General features: G+C 43.7%; 1 protein-coding gene across 1 annotated transcript in view; it reads left to right on the top strand.

Annotated features, from left to right (window-relative positions):
- The window catches only part of ABCC4 (ATP binding cassette subfamily C member 4), a 188,147-nt gene that overhangs the window by 51,026 nt on the left and 116,657 nt on the right, over positions 1-20,464 (top strand). The window contains exons 5-8 of the mRNA XM_040267343.1: positions 12,323-12,412; positions 13,463-13,626; positions 14,653-14,778; positions 15,854-16,103. Coding sequence (XP_040123277.1) covers positions 12,323-12,412; positions 13,463-13,626; positions 14,653-14,778; positions 15,854-16,103 — 630 coding nt within the window. The remainder of the gene's footprint in view (positions 1-12,322; positions 12,413-13,462; positions 13,627-14,652; positions 14,779-15,853; positions 16,104-20,464) is intronic.

The raw sequence follows: 20,464 nt of genomic DNA, 5'->3' as shown, positions 1-20,464 counted from the left end.
ACCCCACTCCAATATTCTTGCCTGGAAAATCCCATGGATGGAGGAGCCTGGTCTGCTGCAGTCTATGGGTTCGCGAAGAGTTGGAGACAACTGGGTAACTTCCCTTTCACTTTTCACTTTCATGCATTGGAGAATGAAATGGCAGCCCACTCCAGTGTTCTTGCCTGGAGAATCCCAGGGACGGGGGAGCCTGGTGGGCTGCCGTCTATGGGGTCACACAGAGTCGGACACGACTGAAGTGACTTAGCAGCAGCAACATGCTCCTTGTATCCAAACCATTTCTATTTCATGGTTTCAGGTAATCATCATCTGTCTGAGTGAAGGACTCTTTCTCTTTCCTTTAATCCTGTCTTTTAAGACCCCTTCCTTCTCCAGATCATTTCCCATCTCTTTTGCAGACACTTCAGTTCAGTTATGTTTTAAGATCAGTGATCAGGACAGCAGGCATCCTTTCTCCTGGAGCCTGAACTGGAAGTAGGAACTCTTTCAGGGTGCCAGGAGTGGTCAAACTTGCAAACTCCTGGATAAATGGAGCCTGACTTTAAAAACAATCTGTGTACCGAGTGTGCTAAGTATGAGAAGGGAAGGTTCACCCCCTGCAGCACCTCCCTCTTCATCCACCCTTCCTGTTTTCCTCTCTCTGAGTTTGCTCCTTGGATTGTGGAAAGAACATGATAGAAAGTTTTGTTGCTGAATCAGCCACATGATATCATGTTCATAGTTCCCAGAACTTTTGTCTTTTATTTAAAACAATTCTGTTTCAGTACAGACACTATATTGCTTTAAATTTGGCCTGGACTTGGGGCTTCCCTGGTGGCTCAGACAGTAAAGAATCTGCCTGTAATGCGGGAGACCTGGGTTTGATCCCTGGGTTGGGAAGATCCCCTGGAGAAGGGAATGGGAACCCACTCCAATATTCTTACCTGTAGAATTCCATGGACAGAGGAGCTTGGCAGCTTACAGTCCATGGGATCACAAAGAGTTGTACTCAACTGAATGACTAATGTTTATTTTACATGTGGAATGACAGATATTCAACTGATTTTGGGTTATGAAACAGCGATTTCTTATGCTCAATCTAATATCTTGTTTACGAGTTTGCAGTTATATTTCTAAGAGACCAGGATGTTGAGTATTGTTCAAGTGAGACAGTGTGGTATTTATGAAAATACAATGACTCTCTTACAGCATCTGATACCTTGTTTGGACTTTATCTTCTAATGGTATTTTCTAACTTCCAGACAAAATTAGAATGTGCTAGTAACGTTTCTTGCACTGTTTAGCAGTTTTAAAAAATATTTTCCCCCTTTATTTCTGATATAAAATCACATTTTGTGAAGAGTTAATCTCATCAAGGAGCCTCTGGGTGAAGATTTACTGTTCTGTGGGCAGGAGATTGAGCAAAGCAGGTTAACGAAAGAGAGGCTGTTTGGTTTAAACTGCTTTGTTCAAAGGATATGTTCCTGTTGCTTGAGAATAAAGGGTGTCAATTGCATACTGCCTACCACCTGGTAACTACCTGCTATGTGGGGTGCAGTGCAAACTGGAAGGGAAGACTTAGCTCCACGGTTCCCAAACTGCTGCACTAAGATTCATGAAAATTTAAAAACGCTTAAACCTGAGCCCTCTCTGCAGAAATCCATTTTACTGGCTTGGGGAGGGGGGCGGATTTTATTTATTTCTGGCCACATGAACTGTGGGATCTTAGTTAATCATGGAGTCTTAACCACTGGGAAAGCAGTGTTTTGTTTTTGGCATGGGGAAGTTTTGAAAGGTACCAGGTGATAGTGATAGGCCTCAAATGCATTTTTAGCTTAATTTCTTTCTTGTATCTTATAACCAAGACCTTCTAATACATTGTAGTAGCATGTGGATTAGATGTTTAACGTTTCTCACTGGAGATGCCCTTTTGAAATTACAGCTATAAACCTGAAGGATGGTGGCCATTCTGTAGTTCTCCCGTGGCTCAGATTCTAAGCTGGGAATCTCCTGTGCACTGAGTGAATCAGGTTCTTGAATCAGGTGCACAAGTACTTGCTAGACGACAGTGTGGCAGGTCAGATAGGAGAGAGACTGGGAGCGTAGACTCTGAGTGCAGTCAGACCGGAGAGCCAGTCTTGATTTCGCTGTCTGCTGAACTGTGAGTGAGTGAGTGGAATCTATTTCTTAGAGCCTTGGTGTCCTGAGTTTAAACACTGAAGGAGAGAATATATGCTTCATGGGGTTTTTGTGAGCACTGGTTTTGCAGAGGACCTGTTAGAGAGTCATGTATTCAGTATAGAAGGGTGGAGGGTCATACGCACAACAAGACTCTAGTTTGAGTGCTTTTGTATGAATCACAGTTTTCCTCTTTGTAGACATTAGCCTGAGGCTAACTGCTCTAAGCCTACATTTCCTCATTTGTAATAGTACCCAACTCTTACTGGTTGTAGAGAGGATTAAATGAGCCAGTCTGTGTAAAGCATTTAACGTAGTGCCTGGCATTTAGCTAGTGTTCACACATTCCTTTCATCTTCATAACTGGCAGTCCGTCCCAGAAGGCTAGAATACCTACAATTAGACGAAATAGAAATATGGGTGTTAAGTGAAGTGTTAGACAAGTGTACAGACTTAATGATTTAGGAGAGGACCCCTTCGATGGGTGGAGTGATGTATGCATGTCTGTTATTCTGTGTCAGTGTGTATGCCTGCAGCGGGGCAGTCTATGCATGGAGCAGTGTTCCAGTAGAAAGCCAAAATGATTTATTCAGGGAATTGTTGAAGCACAGTTGGCGTAGCAGGAGGCTCCACCATACATCTAGAAAGGAACATTGGGACCAGAGTCTTGATCATGAGCTCAAGGCTGTTGGAGTTACTGAGCTGGTAAAGGAGAACCCTTGGAAATTTTGATTAAGGTAGTAAATGATCAGAGTAGTGATTTAGGAAAATGCAATGGAAAGCTATTGTGTGTGAGTACATGTGAAGTTGTGAGTCAGCTGAAAAAATGATTGGAAAGGACATCACATCTGGCTATTCATTCCTTCATTTCATTCTTACTATTTTGCTTGTTTAGTGAAGAGTTTAGTGAGAGTGGTGGGTCCTTGAAAGAAAAGAATAATGTCTTATTAATTTCATCTAATATGTGAATTGATGTAGTATAGTACATGTTAGACAAAATAGCAAAATGAATTAGTTGTGGACCTTTTAATGCATTATAATATTCATCAGAGATGGAGGAAAGAAAGGATTCAGTTCGCAGGGGTTTATTATAGAAGGGGAGAAAAGTGTTGGTTAGGAAATCCTAGTTCTGATAGGAATCCACAAAAGCAGTCTGCCCTGAAACTTCGGCTGTTTCGTAAGCATCGCTGGTTTGCTTACCATTATTCCAAAATTTGGGAGGAAATACCCCAAACACCACCATCCTGTAATGGCAGGCATCATTTTTGTAGATTCTTTTCCAGTCTTTATGCAGCGACACATAGTAATGGACTCACTGTGTTCGCTAGTCTTAGGGTGAAAGATGTTTGTGTTCATGGCCTTACATGGAATGTCTTTTTGATCCATGTTTTTTTCTTGGCTGCGTATGCCAAAGTTACCTTCAGACGGGGTTTATTTTGTTGCAGTTGTTTGGGAGACTGAGTTTGGTAGCACACTGTTCCACTTGAGCTGTGCCAGTCCCGTAGTGACAATATGTGTACCCCTGGAGGTGGGCTGTGTGTAATAGGTTTTTACTAGGTAACCAGTCTGGAAAGCTAATTGGTAATCCCTGCTTTCTTTCAAAAATTCCTCAGCAACAACAAAATTCCTATACCCTTCCATCAAAAGTTAATGTAACTAACCCTAACGCCTAAGTTTTGGGTATATGCTGTGCTGCGTGTACTCAGCTGTGTCTGACTGTTGGCAACCCCGTGGGCTGTAGCTGGCTGGGCTCCTCTGTCCATGGGATTCTCCAGATAGAATACTGGAGTGGGTTGCCATTTCCTATTCCAGGTGGGGAGCTTCTCTACCCAGGGATCAAACCCAGGTCTCCTGCATCTCCCTTCATTGTAGGCAGATTCTTCAGTATCTGAACCATCAGGGAAGCCCTCTTAGGCTTTGAAAGTCAAAGTTGCTCAGTCATGTCCGACTCTTTGTGACCCCATGGACTATACTGTCCATGGAATTCTCCAGGCCAGAATACTAGAGTGGGTAGTCTTTCCTTTCTCCAGGGGATCTTCCCAACCCAGGGATTGAACCCAGGTCTCCTGCATTGCAGGCAGATTCTTTACCACCTGAGCCACTAGGGAAGCCCAAGAATACTGGAGTGGCTAGCCTATCCCTTCTCTAGCAGATCTTCCCGACCCAGGAATTGAACTGGGGTCTCCTGCATTGCAGGTGGATTCTTTACCAACTGAGCTATTTGTCTTTTTCCAGACAAGTCTAGAGTATCTCTGTTTTAAGAGGCGCGTTTCTAAATCTCAGGCTTCCCTGGTGGCTCAGATAGTAAAGAGTCTGCCTGCGGTGTGGGAGACCCAGGTTTGATCCCTGGGATGGGAAGGTTCCCCTGGAGAAGGAAATGGCAACCCACTCCAGTATCCTTGCCTGGAAAATTCCATTTAAGAAGGAGCCTGGCAGTCTACAGTCGGACACAACTGAAGAGACTTAGCAACTCACCTCCCACTTGAACATCCCTCCCACCTCCCTCCCTATCCCACCCCTTTATGTTTGAATTCCCCCAAGTCACAAAGCAAATTCCCATTGGTTACCTTTACATATGGTAATGTAAGTTTCCCTGCTACACTTTCCATATAGCCCACCTACTCCTTCTCCCTGCATCTTATGGCCTATGGGATCTTAGTTCCCTGACCAGGGATTGAACCCAGGCCCCCTGCATTGGGAGCATGGAGTCTTAGCCACTAGACCAGGGAAGTCCCTCCCTTAGCATTTTTTAAGGAAGGGGACTGGAAATCTGTATTTGTTTAATCTGTGCCCCAGGGATTCTTAATCATAGAGAAAGTTTAGAAAACTCTGTACTGGAGAATGGTGAAGGGACCAGCAGACCAGGTCGGGCTGATGGAGATGTGGTGTCTCCCTGGAAGGGGAACGAACAGCATGTATATTCTTCCTCCTTTCCCTGGGGTTTGTGCTGCAATCATGACTCATACCTATTTTTAAACATTCTAACTTTTTTGTCTACCTGTGTTTCACTTCTCCTTCGTTCTTCAAAATATTTCACTGCGTTTACAGTTTTTGATTGGTGGTTATTTTCATTTTGGTCTTCAAAGGTCATTGTTCTTTAAATTGTTTCAAACAGTCAAAACATAAAATTGACTAGGTTTGCCATTTTCAAGTCTACAGTTGAGTCGGTGGTAAGTCCACTCACACTGTTGTGCAGGCATCACCACCATGCATCATCAGCTGTCTGCCTCGTGAGTGGCAGCTTTCCATTTTACTTTCTGAGTGTATTCGTCTGTTCGAGGAACCTCACGTATGTGGAATCGTCCTTGGATGGCTGGCTTATCACTTTGTCCTCAAAGCTAGGGTAGCTTTTTTTTGAAAGGGTAGAGGTCATACATGTACTCAGTATTCATTGGAAACAATTTACTGTTCACCCTTGAGTTAGTTATGGAGGAAAAGGAAGGCATTTCAGAGAGAATGGCATCCTCTCTGGGTGCCTTTCCGAGCAATCAGCTCTGCCTTGCTTCTGTTTTGAAGCCTTCATCCCCTGCTTACTCTCCCTCTGGGACTCATTAGCTGAACTAACCAGGCCGTTTTGTTTGCTTGTGACCTGGGAATTTACAGCTCTGGATACCACCTGGTATTTTATATGTTCCACTCCAGTGAGTGGGACAAGGTGGGTTTTAGGGAGATGGAACTGGGTAAAGAGCGTGTAAAGAAGGTTTTCTGGGAGGAGCTTGTGCTCTTGGCTCTGTGCATTTTTCTCCTAATTCCTTCATCTGCATCAGTAAGAGAAATTGAGGCATCGCTGGTTCAGTATGTTTGGTTGTAAAACTGTATATTGAAAACATTATTTAGGGAGCATCTCCTACTTTTGTCATTTTGTTTTTCTTTTCTGCTGCACATATTTCATTTTCTAAAAGCTTCCAAGGGAAGGGTGATGCAACTAGTTCTGTGACATTATAAAAGTGAGCACCATTGATTACTTTCAGTTTATTGCTTGTCCTCCTCAAATTCAACACTTTGCTACATAGAAAACATTAGGAAAAAGGAAAAACCCTTACAAAATATTACCATTTTGACAAATTCTCACTGAAATGATTTATCCTCAGTGAGTTTAGAGTGGGTATGTTGTTTCCCCCTTGTATTCTTTTGATCTGAAAGGACGCATACTAACAATAAAATAATTGGAAAAATGGTTCTCAGTTTAGTTGCTGTGAAAGACAGCATATGGCCCCACGGATAAATTCTTACTACTGAACATTCCATTTGAGAAGATAGATTATTAATTTTTAGGTGTAGGGAAACATGATTCATTAAAGGAAAATGTTGATAGAAGTCTCCCCTTCCTCCTTTTGGGGTCATGGTTGATTTGTATTCTTATTAAGATTGTCTTCTCTTGCTGAGGCCTAAATGTATATTTATGCATGTTCTTGGATCTCCTCTCTCTTCATTGTGGAGTTTTCCACCCTTTCTGTGGTTTTCCTCCTTTCTGTTGCCCTAGCTCACCTTGATCCCGACCAGGGTTCTTGGTCTTCCCCAAGTAAAGAGAAATTGTCTAGAGGCCCCAAAAGAAATTCAGGCAAGGTTGTACTGGGGCTCCTGCACTGGTTGTAGGAGGTAAAACAGGTTCTCTTGTTCTCTCCCCAAGTGAGGAGGGCAAGTTCATTCCTTATATGGGGTGAGGGTTGTGGTGGGTCAAGGATCAGGCTGGCGGGGTAGTTTCAGTCCGTTCAGTTCAATCGCTCAGTTGTGTCCGACTCTTTGCGACCCCATGAATCGCAGCACGCCAGGCCTCCCTGTCCATCACCAACTCCTGGAGTTCACTCAAACTCACGTCCATTGAGTCAGTGATGCCATCCAGCCATCTCATCCTCAGTCGTCCCCTTCTCCTCCTGCCCCCTGTCCCTCCCAGCATCAAAGTCTTTTCCAATGAGTCAACTCTTCGCATGAGGTGGCCAAAGTACTGGAGTTTCAGCTTTAGCATCATTCGTTCCAAAGAAATCCCAGGGTTGATCTCCTTCAGAATGGACTGGTTGGATCTCCTTGCAGTCCAAGGGACTCTCAAGAGTCTTCTCCAACACCACAGCTCAAAAGCATCAATTCTTCGGTGCTCAGCCTTCTTCACAGTCCAGCTCTCATCCACACATGACCACTGGAAACACCATAGCCTTAGGTGGTTTGCAAACCCTTTTGTGGTATTGAGTGTGGGGGAGGGGCACACTGTTTTTGCCACACCTTTGGTTTAGGTCCCAGCTCTTCAGAAATGGCAATTGGTTCTTTTTGTCTTTTTTGTATCTTTTGGTCCAGAATTTGCCCCAACTGCACATGAGCACAGTTGTTTTTAGTCCCATATAGTTTCTTTGTATTTTGTAGCTCTAGGAGGGGTGTGTCCAGGTGTGAGCTTGCCCCCTTGCCATAAAAGTTCCCTGATCCCAGGCTGGGGGCAGGGGAGTTCCCAGGGTATCATCTCAGTGACTCAAAGCCCTTCGAGAGGATGAGGTCTGAGAATATGCAGAAACTCCTCCTGAGGGGTTCACATCCTTAGCCTAACCTCAGGGTGGCTATCAGGGGCTTCCACCCACCAGTGGGACTTAAAGTGTTAGTTGCCCAGTTGTGTCTGACTCTTTGCAACCCCATGGACTGTAGCCCACCAGGCTCCTCTGTCCATGGGATTTTCCAGGCAGGAAATCTGGAGGGGGTTGCTATTCCCTTCTACCAGGGGATCTTCCCAGCTCTGGGATGGAATCCGCATCTCCTGCATTGCAGGATTACTTTTTTGAGCCACCAGGAGAGCCTGGGTTGCTTGGAGTCCACATTTTGGTTCTCATGCTCAAAGGCTCACTTGTCAGCTCTGTATATGTGGTGTTCTGGTGCCTCCAGGAGGTGCTATGGATTTAGACGAAAGCTAATGGTACTTGCAGGAGCTAATTGCCACATCCTTCAAAGCTTGTAGAGAGCTGAGTAGGTTGTGCTGGTTTGTGTGCCAGCCATGGAAAATCAGGACAGCAACAAGAAAAAGGCAGTGGAGTTGTCAGATGAGAGAATAGCGTGGTTGATATTGTATTGACTTTGTTTTTTATTTCCTGCAGTGAGTTTTTTTTTCACCTACACAACCATAGAGGCAGTGTGATTAGTTTTATGGCAGTCTCATTAGTTTAATAGTCACCCATTATGTTCATGCTGGTGGAAGATATTAGGCAGTTTCTGCGTCCTCCCCTCAAAAGCAGAGATGAATGGCTTTAGATTATGTAATCATGAAAACAGGTATGACAGCAACTCTAGGCAATACGCTGGGAAAAATACAGCAGTATTCTATTTCAGGTGAGCTAAATATATACTCACTCTAGTTACCTGTTGGAATAATTCCCATTATCTGACATGCTCAATTCTAGGGGGCAGGGCCATGAACCAGGAAATAAGCCAAATGCAAAATAAGTGATGACAGCCTGAGTCTGCTTTCTATTCTGAGTCCTTTAGGTTCTTACTCGGGGTCTGCTACTCTGATTCACTTATGATATTATGATGCCATAACCTAGTTTAGAAATAGCAATAGGTAATAGTGAGCTAGTCAGTTGAAGGGATAACCTGATGGCAGGGGAAAAGATATAATTATAATGTGTGAAAAACCCAAAAAGCTTGGCCATTTGGAGCATTCCGTGGGACAGAAGCGTTTCTATGCACTGAGGGTCATTGGCACTGGAAAAAAGTCTTGCTGGTGATGAGCAGAGTGCAGCATTAAAATGGTGAACTGAGTTCTCGTCTTTGGTTTTAAAGGCCGACTGCAGCAGAGTTTGGGGGAGGATGCTGTTCAAATGACCATTGGATTCTTAAAGGGTTAATACTTCTCACTAGTCTGGAAAACTCAATTCATGTGCAAAGAACATTCTTTTCTCCTCTGCTCCTTTGATGGTGATATTTGTGTGTCCATATGTGGGTTATGGAATTTGACATCTGATTCAAAACAGTTGAGAAAGGAGACGTTTATTTTTCAAATGGAATGACTAATAGTTCTTGCAATATATTTTTTTAAAAGTTGAACAAAATTTATGTTTTGGCCTAGATTATCAGTTCAGTTCAGTCACTCAGTCATGTCCGACTCTTTGTGACCCCATGAACCTCAGCACACCAGGCTTCCCTGTCCATCACCAACTCTCGGAGTCCACCCAAACTCATGTCTGTTGAGTCTGTGATGCCATCCAACCATCTCATCCTCTGTCGTCCCCTTCTCCCACCTTCAATCTTTCTCAGCATCAGGGTCTTTTCAAATAAGTCAGCTCTTTGCATCAGGTGGCCAAAATATTGGAGTTTCAGTTTCAACATCAGTCCTACCAATGAACACCCAGGACTGATCTCCTTTAGGATGGACTGGTTGGATCTCCTTGCAGTCCAAGGGACTCTCAAGAGTCTTCTCCAACACCACAGTTCAAAAGCATCAATTCTATGGCGCTCAGCTTTCTTCACAGTCCAACTCTCACATCCATACATGACCACAGGAAAAACCATAGCCTTGACTAGATGGACCTTAGTTGGCAAAGTAATGTCTCTGCTTTTCATGCTGTCTAGGCTGGTCATAACTTTCCTTCCAAGAAGTAAGCATCTTTTAATTTCATGGCTGCAGTCACCATCTGCAGTGATTTTCAGCCCAGAAAAATAAAGTCAGCCACTGTTTCCCCATCTATTTGCCATGAAGTGATGGGACCGGATGCCGTGATTTTAGTTTTCTGAATGTTTTCAGAAAACCAACTTTTTCACTCTTCTCTTTCACTTTCATCATAGAGTTCTCTTAATTGTCCCATATGATCCTCTACCTCCCCATAAATGGATCCCTACTTCGATGGAATGAATACTCCACAATTCATAGTATTGTTCTTAATGGCCATGCAGATTCTAGCATAATCAGTGATTAGATATTTAGATTGTTTTCTAATTTTTAGTAATTTGACATTTAGATCATTTCCAGGTTTATATATTAACAAGTAGCTGTGCAAATGAACCTGATTAAAGCCAAACCTTTTGAGACATCCTTAATTTCTCAGGGTGTGTGCATTGCAAAACTTTTGATATGCTAGGTTTCCTTTGAGAGTTAACTGCTTATATTCTCTTTGTTGAAATGAAATGTTCCTACACTGCTGCCAGTCTTGGGTGTCATATTTTGAATATATTTGATTATTAGCAAATTTTCATTAACATTCTGTGTTTCTTTTGTAGTGAATTTCCTGTACATGTTCTTTGTCCCTTAAAAAAATTGGGAGGCTTTTATAATTGTTAATAAATATTTAGAAGTTCTTGATTTATTAAAAGTTAATAACATTAATTAACTTAACTAATTTAGGGTCTGACTTAGAGCAGATTTGATCCAGTTTGTTTGCCTTTTATTGTTCTCATGGTAGATCTATTTTGCTTCCACAAGGAAAACAAATTTAACCAAATATTGATAATATCCCATTGTAACATGTTAAGTAAATACAGAACTAAAATAATAGCATTAATTTGTATGTTGTTTTCTCTAAACTGGATGTGAACTGTTTTTATTATAACCTGTAGACGCGGGTTCGATCCCTGGGTCGGAAAGACCCCTGGAGGAGGGAATGGCAACCCACTTCAGTATTCCTGCCTGGAGAATTCCTTGGAAAGAGGAGCCTGACAGGCGGCAGTCCATAGGGTGTGAAGAGTCGGACACGACTGATGCAACTGAGCACGCATGCACACACTTTATTAGAACTGAAGATTAATTTCCTATAATTAATGGGCAGCAGTGTGTGGACCGAAGAAAAAACAGTACCGAGAAGTTGAGAATTATGTTTTATTTGTTGGCCCTGAAAAATCCCATGGACAGAGGAGCCTGGTGGACTATAGTCCACAGGGTTGCAAAGAGTCGGGCACAACAGAGTGACTAAACAACAAGCCTTGTATCAGATGATATTGAGTTTTGTTCTGATATGGAATTCCTGTTAGATCGGTTCTGTTAGTCTGTCTGGGGCAGTTATTTCCATTTTGAACTTGGTCCAAGTACATGGTTCTTACTCTAGTGTGTAAGTCATGTTGTTCCTGACAGCTGAAGTGGATGTCTGAGCTGTTTATTAGAATGATCTCTTTCTTGTCGTTGGGTAGAACCTGCCATCTCCTGGCACTGAGTGACCTCACCGAGGCCCCACGGAGTCTGCCTCTGTTCACATACAGTGAAGTTTGGGCAAAGCCCCTTGGGAAATCCCCACAAGATGTTCTGGACTTAACCTCTGCTCTTCCTACCCAAATTACAGCTGTTTCTGCAACTTACAACATCCATTTCTTCCTCTTCAGTTCAGTGACACTTGAACTCTGATTGGGCACAACATACCCCCAGGGAGAAAACAAGCCAGTCACAGGGCACACTTCTTCCCGGGGGTCACAGTCCTGCACTGCTGGTCTTTCACTTCCTGAATACAGGTGCTTCGTATATTTTGTCCAGCTTCATAGTTTTGCAATGGAGGGCAAGTCCAGTACCCATTATTCTTGCATGGTTGGAAGCATAAATCTGGGCAGATTTGCTTGTAAGTTATGTCTTCCTTGTTAATACTACTGTCGCATCATGTTCTGGTTTTTTTTTATCCTGTATAGCATCTCAGTGATTCTCTGGTGACCGATTCTTGATTTCTGTGTTGGCTGCAGTGTTATAATTGCTTCATGTTAACTTTTGTTCCAAAACCAGCCTTTTGGTCCATCGATTCCAATTAGGTGGATTTTTTTGTTTTTCCCTTTGATGGTCAGTTTAAAGTCAGAATTGGTGTGAGGTTCTGCCTTCTTCTAGTTGTTAAAATTAGGGGTCAAATATCTACTTCTTCAAAATATGTGTTTTCTGCATGAAAAATTACCATTTATTTGTATGTAAAATTGCCTTTAAAAAGTAAATAGGAACCTTTTAATGTATCTGTTTATATTTTGCCCATGGCCAAATTCATCCAAACAAAAACAAGACAGGGTTGGGGGCTTTGTTTCTGTCTGTTTGCTGTCCTTGTGGACGTGGCTGTCGCCGCATTGAGGGGTTGAAGGACAAACAGTGGGTCCCTAGAGCGCTGCTGTCAGGGATCACACTCCTCAACCTAACATAGCTCAAGACCCCATCGAAACGTGCTCTGTTGTGTTACATTCCAAGAGAGACTTGGTATCACCACAGGAATCCAATTCTGTATCTCTTTCATTTCAGGCCCTTCGCTTGAGTAACTCGGCCATGGGGAAGACCACCACAGGCCAGATAGTCAACCTGCTGTCCAATGACGTGAACAAGTTTGATCAGGTAAGCTGCCCAAGGGATCTTCCATTTTCCATCCTTCTCACTGCATTCAGCTTATTGGGATGCCAGGTTCTAGGGCCAGGGTTCTGTTGAGACATAAGACAAGGGTTCTCTTTATCTAGCTCATTTCCTCTGTGTGCAACTTAGATGTAATCATGTGTATTGCCCTGTAGATGAGAATTTTGTTTATCTGACATTGTGTACAACATGCTTCAGTAATAGACAAGCAGCAGAGTTCTTGCCCAGCTTGGTTAGTGTCCCCCTTGGTTAGGGGTCCTTCTGGCGTGGCCCTTCTTGGCACATGTCAGTTTGCTGCCTGAACTGTCTTCCTCCTTTTGAGGTGATGAAGGCCTGGTGGGCAGGGGTTGTTCTTTTCCCTGTGCCCTGTTCAGTGCCTACTTCATAGGGAGCCTGTGAGGAGTAATGCCAACTGGGTGGTCCCTAGCTAGAGGCAACCTACTCTCCACTGTCCCATGACAATCTTTTTTTATGCTTTATGAATAGATCACATTACCCAGGGCATTATAGCTTCTAGTCAAATCTTTATTGCATTAGACACTTCTCTTTCAGTTATTCATTCATCAAACATGAACAGAGGCCCCTACTCAGTTTCAGGGGTGCATAAGATTTAGTTTTTGCCCTGGAGAAGCCACAACCTGTTAGGGAGGTACATACACAAATAATTACTGGAGAGTGTGGGGGAAATAGACTTTCCTGGGGTGCTGGGCAGCTGGAGGGGACACAAGGACTGAATTCTGAACTGGAGAGAGTTTGGGGAAACCTCGAGGTCACCTCTGGGGTAGACAAAATTGAAATCTTCCTGGGGCTGCCAGTCAGCTTCTTCCAGGACATTCCTGCAGCTGACCTTGTGCTGCCCTGGAACAGCAGCATCTCGGGCAGATGCTTAGATTTCTGCTTTAGCAGGTTTAAAACCCACTGTAATCATTTCTCTTTTGGTCCCCATCTGTTCTTTGACAGAAGATTGTTTTAATTGTGTCCTTATAGGTTTTGTTTTTGTGTAGTCCTAAGAAGGCTTTGTCTTTTTCTTTCAAGGTAACGATATTCTTGCACTTTCTGTGGGCAGGGCCACTGCAGGCTATCGTAGTGACCGCCCTGCTCTGGATGGAAATAGGAATATCGTGTCTTGCTGGGATGGCGGTTCTCATTATTCTTCTGCCTTTGCAAAGCTGCATCGGGAAGTTGTTTTCATCACTCCGGTAAGACAAACCCTAATTTAAAAATTTGCTAATATGTAATTGATTAACATCTACCATCTGCTTGAAGTCATTTGCTGGCTCCTCCAGGCACCAAACCGGAATAAGTAGAGTGTCCTTTGGCAGAATGTACCTTAAATGATGTTATTTAAGCTTTCTTAAATAGTAATAACCTTAGAGGCCCAGTTCCAGATGCGTATATTTTTGTTATGGCTGTGTTAGCGCCATTTTCAGGTGTGTATATGTTGTATGTATCTTGTTTTTAATACAACGTTATAAGCATCCAAAGAGCAAGATCAATCTTAAATATGACTTTATAAAGTACTGCAGTCCCAGCAGTGTTTGTGATAGAAAAGAGACTGGTGATGAAGGGCCTAATGGTGATAAATTAGAGCTGAAACAGGTCCCAGAGGCTTGGAGGCGGGTCCTGGTCCAGGTTGTCAGGTGATGGAGATCTTGTGCTATTTGAAGCACGTTTAAGTTTTTTTGTGTGTATACTTTTTCATGTGGTCTTTTTCTCTCCTTGGAATTTCATTTCCTGCCTTTGCTGTGGAAAGCTGTTCCTCATCCTTCAAGGCCCGGTTCTAATGCTACCAGGTCTCTGAAGCTTTTCTTGCTCCCCTCTCCCAGTGCCATTTTAACAACCTCATCTTTTCTGCTCCCCAGCACTTTCCTCCTATTTTATTACATCACCGACGCTGTCTTCCTGTTAGATTTGGGTGTCTTTCTGACTTCTCTACCCAACCATGACCTCCTTGGGCAGGTGGTTTGTACCTGACTCATTTCAGGTCTTCCTTAGCCAATACTATTAAGTTCCTCCAGGTTACTTCTTGAAGTGGGCTGAATGGTTGACTCCCTAACTGAAGTCTTCCTCCGTCTATACTTTGAGTAGGACCTGCCTGTGTTGTCAGCTTAGGAGAGCTGTAGGGAATCATTTGCTCCCTGGTGCTTGGCTGTGCCCCTGCTGCTGTCGGCAAGGAAATTCTTGCTGTGGTCACTGAGGCTTGTTTCTCATGTCTGTCCCCTTAGGAGTAAGACTGCAGCCTTCACAGACACCAGGATCAGGACCATGAATGAAGTTATAACTGGCATCAGAATAATAAAAATGTATGCTTGGGAAAAGTCTTTTGCAGACCTTATCACCAATTTGAGAAGGTAAGTTTTTGTACATACATGTATTTTCTGGTTTATTTCATATTTACTGAGTGGTTTAGAAGTCTCACCAAGTTTTCAGATTAAGGTGAGCTTAAGTACTCTTTAGTTCACCTTTATTACATGTGGCAGGAAAGTTAGAATAGGAGAGGTGTCATTTGAGTAAAGGAATAGATATATATGCTTCTTAGAAATTAAATAACAAGTATATCCCAAATGAGCAATGATTTAAGATGTTAGCATTTAAAATGATATTTAAACTGAAACTATAACTTATATAGCACAAATGGGGAGATTATAGAGGTTTGAGTGTACATGTATCAGGGTAGACTTTATGAATCAGTATTATTCCAAACAGAGCCATAAAAATATTTTTTTATGCTTTGCTCTATTTTTTTTTTTCTATCTTTCCTTTAAATATCTGATGAGTGTTTGTAGTCCAGCACAGGGTGCTTAGAATTCTCTGGCTGCTCCCGTCACCTCTCCCTTTGCACCTTTGTGAGCGCCCCTCCCTCTGCTGGGGATACAGTCTCTTCCTTCTTCTCTGGCCTCCGCCAGCCCTGACTGACTCCAGCTCATGTTCTCAAGTTCCTCGTCCCGGTGACCTGCCCTGACGCCACTGCTCCGAGTTAACACACCTTTGCTCTGTTTCTCTGCTCCCTGCCTCTATCTGTTGTCTTGGTGTCTCTCAGTTTTGGGGTTGCTTATTCTCTTTCCTCCGATTTCATGAGCTCCTGGTGGCAACGGGCTCTGTCTTTTTGTCATCAGTGAAGAACTCAGCCCAGGACTTGTTACAAATGCTGGTTGAATGAAAGTTCAAACCTTGTCTAATTGACCCAAAATGTTTAAAAGAGTGATATCAAGACTCCGTTTAGTTGGAAGAGTGAAGTAGTGATGAAGCATGTGGTCCTTGTCTCGGGGCAGAGCCCTGGGTATGCAGTGTCTCCAGGACGCGAGGGATGGATTATCTTGATCTGTGTCCACTCCTTAGAAAGGGGCCACTCACACAGGGCACGGAATTCATGTCTTGGATGTGGATGCTTCTTTTAAAACCTTTTTCCTACCCTTTTTTTTCCAGGAAGGAAATTTCCAAGATTCTGAGAAGTTCCTACCTTAGAGGAATGAATTTGGCATCATTTTTTGTTGCGAGCAAAATCATCGTTTTCGTCACCTTCACCACCTACGTCCTCCTCGGCAACGTGATCACAGCCAGCCGTGTGTTTGTGGCGGTGTCGCTGTACGGGGCTGTGCGGTTGACAGTCACCCTCTTCTTCCCTTCGGCTGTTGAGAAGGTGTCAGAGGCATTCGTCAGCATCCGAAGAATCAAGGTTTGCTGATAACTTTATTATGTTGTACGTGGATTTTGTGTCTTTTTCTTTTGCCTCTTTTTGTTTGGTGTAATTGTGTTCCAGTTAGCTGAGGTTTAGTGCCAAGGCTGGCAGTCATTCCAAAATGTCTCAGTACTCCCCTGCCTTCTGATACAGCTGCTGCTGCTGCTAAGTCGCTTCAGTTGTGTCCGACTCTGTGCGACCATATGGACAGCAGCCCACGAGACTCCTCTGTCCCTGGGATTCTCCAGGCAAGAGTACTGGAGTGGGTTGCCATTTAGAGTGCATTGTAAATATCATATGATCCCTGCTCACTTATAGGTTGTAGTATGAGTCGCAGGGGTACAGGCTCTTGATGACGCAGGATGATTAAGTTGTTTGAAAGTAGGAGAAGCAAACAGATTGCATCTCCTGTGCTGCCTTGAATGACTAGGTAGTGACTGTGCTCTGACCTGGCATGAATAGGATTCCTCGCTGGTCCGGGAGGGGAGGAACTTGCTGAGAGGTCCCTCCTCCTTGGGTAGAAAGTGTGGCCTCAGATTCATTTAGTTCTTTGTATCGAAAATAGATTCTTTCCTCCATAGATGTTTCACTTGATTTCTGAGCTTCCCCTTTTGATTTGCCTCTTTGTCTCTGCCCTTTTTCTGTTGCTGCTTAATCCTCTCTAGTTGCCCTCTTCCTTTCAAACTTGTGATTCCAACATACCCACAATCTGTCCTGCTCTCTTTTTAAAAAGTGTCTTTAAATTGCCAGAGATGAATAATTTCCATCACCAAGATAAGATCCTGTAGATATTTAAGGATTTATGTTTTTATGAATCAGTCAAAAATGAAGATGAATTGGTCGTGTGAGGCAGCCTGGGCATGAACTGAAGTGTTTGGGCTTTATAAAACATCTAATTTGTTTTGTTCGCATGTCTCCACAGTGACGGTTGGCCAATAATAGATCTCTAGTGAAATTAGCTTTGGCTGTGGTTTTGAGTTTATTTTTTGGTCTTGCCATAAAAGCTGAAGATATTTTATGAAGTTTCTGTAGTATAAAAAACCATTGCACCTAAAACAAGTCAGTCATACGAGGTCAGTTCTGGTCCCCTGAGTTTATCTTTCTCTTTGGGGTTTCTAGCAACACTGTTAAGGAATGGTCCATGCAGTTCAATCAAATTTCCTTCTGCTTTCACATCTTAAAGCAGAACATTTAGGAATGGATTTGGACCATAGTAATGTTCTCAATGACTCGGTGAGCTGTCCAGATGGAAGCTTCACATGTGTGTTTTGTTGCTGTGGTTTTGTCATCGTTGCCGCCCGGGCTCCCTGTGTGGTCCAGGATCTCTTAAACCCTGTACACATCATCTAATTTTATCTTGACAGCAATTGAATGAGATAAACATTAGTATCCCTACTTTACAGATAAGGAAACAAGTTCCTGTGTAACGGGTGAAATAGCTCACCATCCTCACGCAGCTTTCAAATGACAGAACTAGGATTCTGCCCAAAGCCTGATTTCTTTTTTTTTTTTAAAACCACTGTTAACAGTACCTTGTTCGTACCTTCTGGCACGTGGAATGGTGGAATCTCTTGGCTCACTCTGTTGGCCCCCCTGGGTCACCTTCTTCTCTGTCCTTGATTTAAGTAAATGCGGCTGAACTTCCAGTAGCCCTGTGACACTCTCCCAGCACTTTCGTTCACCCTGATCTAGGGCTTCAATCTGTATGCTCGGCCAGCTCCGCACTGCCCAGCCCCTCACTGCCCAGCATCATGTCAGGTAGAGTGATGCTGACTCCCTGGAAGTGTTCAAAGTCCCGGGCTGCTTTGAGTTTTAGGGCTGGCAAGTCACCTAGAAGGAGAAGAAAAAGAACTTGGTTCCTTCTCTTCCTTGTCTCTCACTTGGGTGTGTTCATGCCCAATTAGAAGGTCAAAAGGGCAGCAGGAGTGGAAGAAAAGGTCAGCTGAATTTACTGACCCAAGTGGTCAGAACTGGGCAGGGTTTGAGCACAGATGGGCTGGAGGCATGGCGGCCATGTAGAGTTTAGAAAAAGGTGTGGTATTGAGTCCTGTTGCCCCAGTGACTCCTGCAGGCTGGGACTCAGTAGCCTGGGTAGTCATCTCCCAGGATTTCCACTCAGGTCATGTCTGGGAGCCCTAGGGAGGAAACCCACCACTCCTGCCCACCTTGGAGCGGGTGCAATGGTTTTTTCCCTTAGTAAAAAGGGGACTGAAGGCCTTGGCATGGTGCTACTGCAATAGGATTATAAATATCTTGTCTTAACTTAAAAGTACCAAAAGTCTCCAGGGTCTTTTACATCCAAGGAAATGTGTCTCAGAGGTTAATATGATTCAGAAAGCTGTGTAGGTTTTCCCTTTCCAGCCACTGGGAAGTCAGTCTTTTTGGCTGCAGTTCTGACGTGATACTTTCCTGCATGACCTGTTCTGGGTCTGCACTTCATGGGTCTAATGGGCATTTAATTCCAGCTTTTTCATCAGCCTGAGCCCTGGGAAAAAAAATGCAGCCAGAACTTTTGGCTCCTTTTCAAGCTGGTCATGTGTTGGAATCTCATTTAACCTCTGGAAGATTATACTGTCTTTCCCCACGCAGACCTATTATTTGTGGGCAAATGCTCAATAAATTTAATTCTTCAATTAAGGCATAATTTTTCCTTTTTTTAAGTCAGTTTTTTTTTTTTGAAAGTGAGGAATTTCTAGTTGACTATACACACACTGAATATTGAGTTTTTTGGTAACACACTTAAGCTAAAATTTTAATTTCTGTCTAGACAAGTTGGATAATATACACGTACAACCATTTGCTTGTTACTCTGTGGACTCAGACTGTGTAAGGCTGTAGCCCTGCAGTCAGTGAACAGTCAAATCCATGCAGCCATTACGTGGTACAGCCTCTTCCTTTAGCTAATGCCCATGATGGGCTGACTTTGTGCAGGGCTCAGTCTTAGTTGAAGTTGGACAGTGTAATTGCATGAGGGACATAGTGTCTCCTCTCTATATGATTTACTATCCCTCGGGGGATTCAAAGGTGGGGAGGATGGTGGCAGCCTCAAGGGTTCCGAGCTGGTTCCCAGGAGGATTAGCATTTGAGATGGGCTGGAAGGATGGATGAGATTAGTACTAAGGGTGTCTAGGCAGAGGCCACTTGGGGACTGTGGACTTAGGTGCTGGTGGCACATTGTGGGTATTTAAATGTGGTGGACACGTTCAGTCGTGCTGTAAAGAGATCAAGAGGGAGTTGTGTTGAGGTAGGGTCAGTGGTGGTGGGGAGGGCTGGGGAAAGAACCAGCAAAAGAAAAAATATATATCAGTATTTGAAATTAACGAATAGTGAGTGAGATGCTTAAATTATGTTGTTTCAAGAGGAATGGAGAATTGGCAAAGAGAGAAGCTGTGTCAGAACAGGCGAGAGCTGGTACATGGCTGACGATGGGAGAGGTGGCGTGGAGAGAGAACTCAGCCTGTGGTGGTTGAGAGGCTACAGAGGCGTGCTCAGCCCACCATCCGTCCGTCCTTTCTCCTGCTGGACATGGGCTCGGGGCGGGGAGGAGTATCCGTGCCCTGTGTCCAGGTTCTCCTTGAGCCTGGATGGGAGGAGGAGGAACAAGTTGACTGTGACTCCCACCAGCTGGTCTCTGGAGAGATGCAGGGATCTCTTCTTCCTTTTCCTGCACAGAAGCAGGTTTTTATGTTGTTTTTCCCAGTTCTTCTTTTGAAGATGAAGGTGCAAACACATTTGTAGCTTTGTGGCATGATAGATGAGGATGTCAAGGACTTGAAGGCTGTTCGTGATGGTTAGCAGAGAAGGTCCCTGCTCACGTGGTGTTCTGTTTCTCAAATGTCCTCACGTGTTGTCAGTTGCCACCTGTGTTGGTGGGGATTCGGTTTGCCTCTCGGTCTCAGAATTACCCATCCATCCTGCTTAAAATTTGCTTACAATTACTGAAGTTGCTTACAAGGGTATTTTGTTTTTCTCTCATGCAAGAGTCCTTGTAAGTTTCTGTACGGATTTCCTGGGGCTGCCATAAAAATTACCCCAAACTTGGTGGCTTAAAGCCACAGAATTACGTTGTTTCACAGCCTTGAAGCCTAAAAGTCTGAAATCAAGGGGTCAGCAGAGTCAGGATCCCCCTGAATCCTACAAGGGTGACTCATTTCCTCTCCTCTGTTGGCTTTGGAGTTTGCAGGCAAACCTTGGAGCTCCTTGACTTGTGACTGCCATCACTCCAGCCTCTGTCTCCATAACCACATGGTTATTTTCTGTCTCCGTGTCTCTCTCCTGATAAGGACACCAATCTTACTGGGTCCAGTGCCCACCCTATCCACTGTGAGCTCACCTTAATTGATTACATCTGCAACAAC

This window comes from Oryx dammah, unplaced genomic scaffold (assembly GCF_014754425.2).
Source record: "Oryx dammah isolate SB20612 unplaced genomic scaffold, SCBI_Odam_1.1 HiC_scaffold_24, whole genome shotgun sequence".
Taxonomy (NCBI): domain Eukaryota; kingdom Metazoa; phylum Chordata; class Mammalia; order Artiodactyla; family Bovidae; genus Oryx; species Oryx dammah.
Note: the sequence above shows the minus strand (reverse complement) of the source record. Positions and strands in the feature narration are given on the sequence as shown.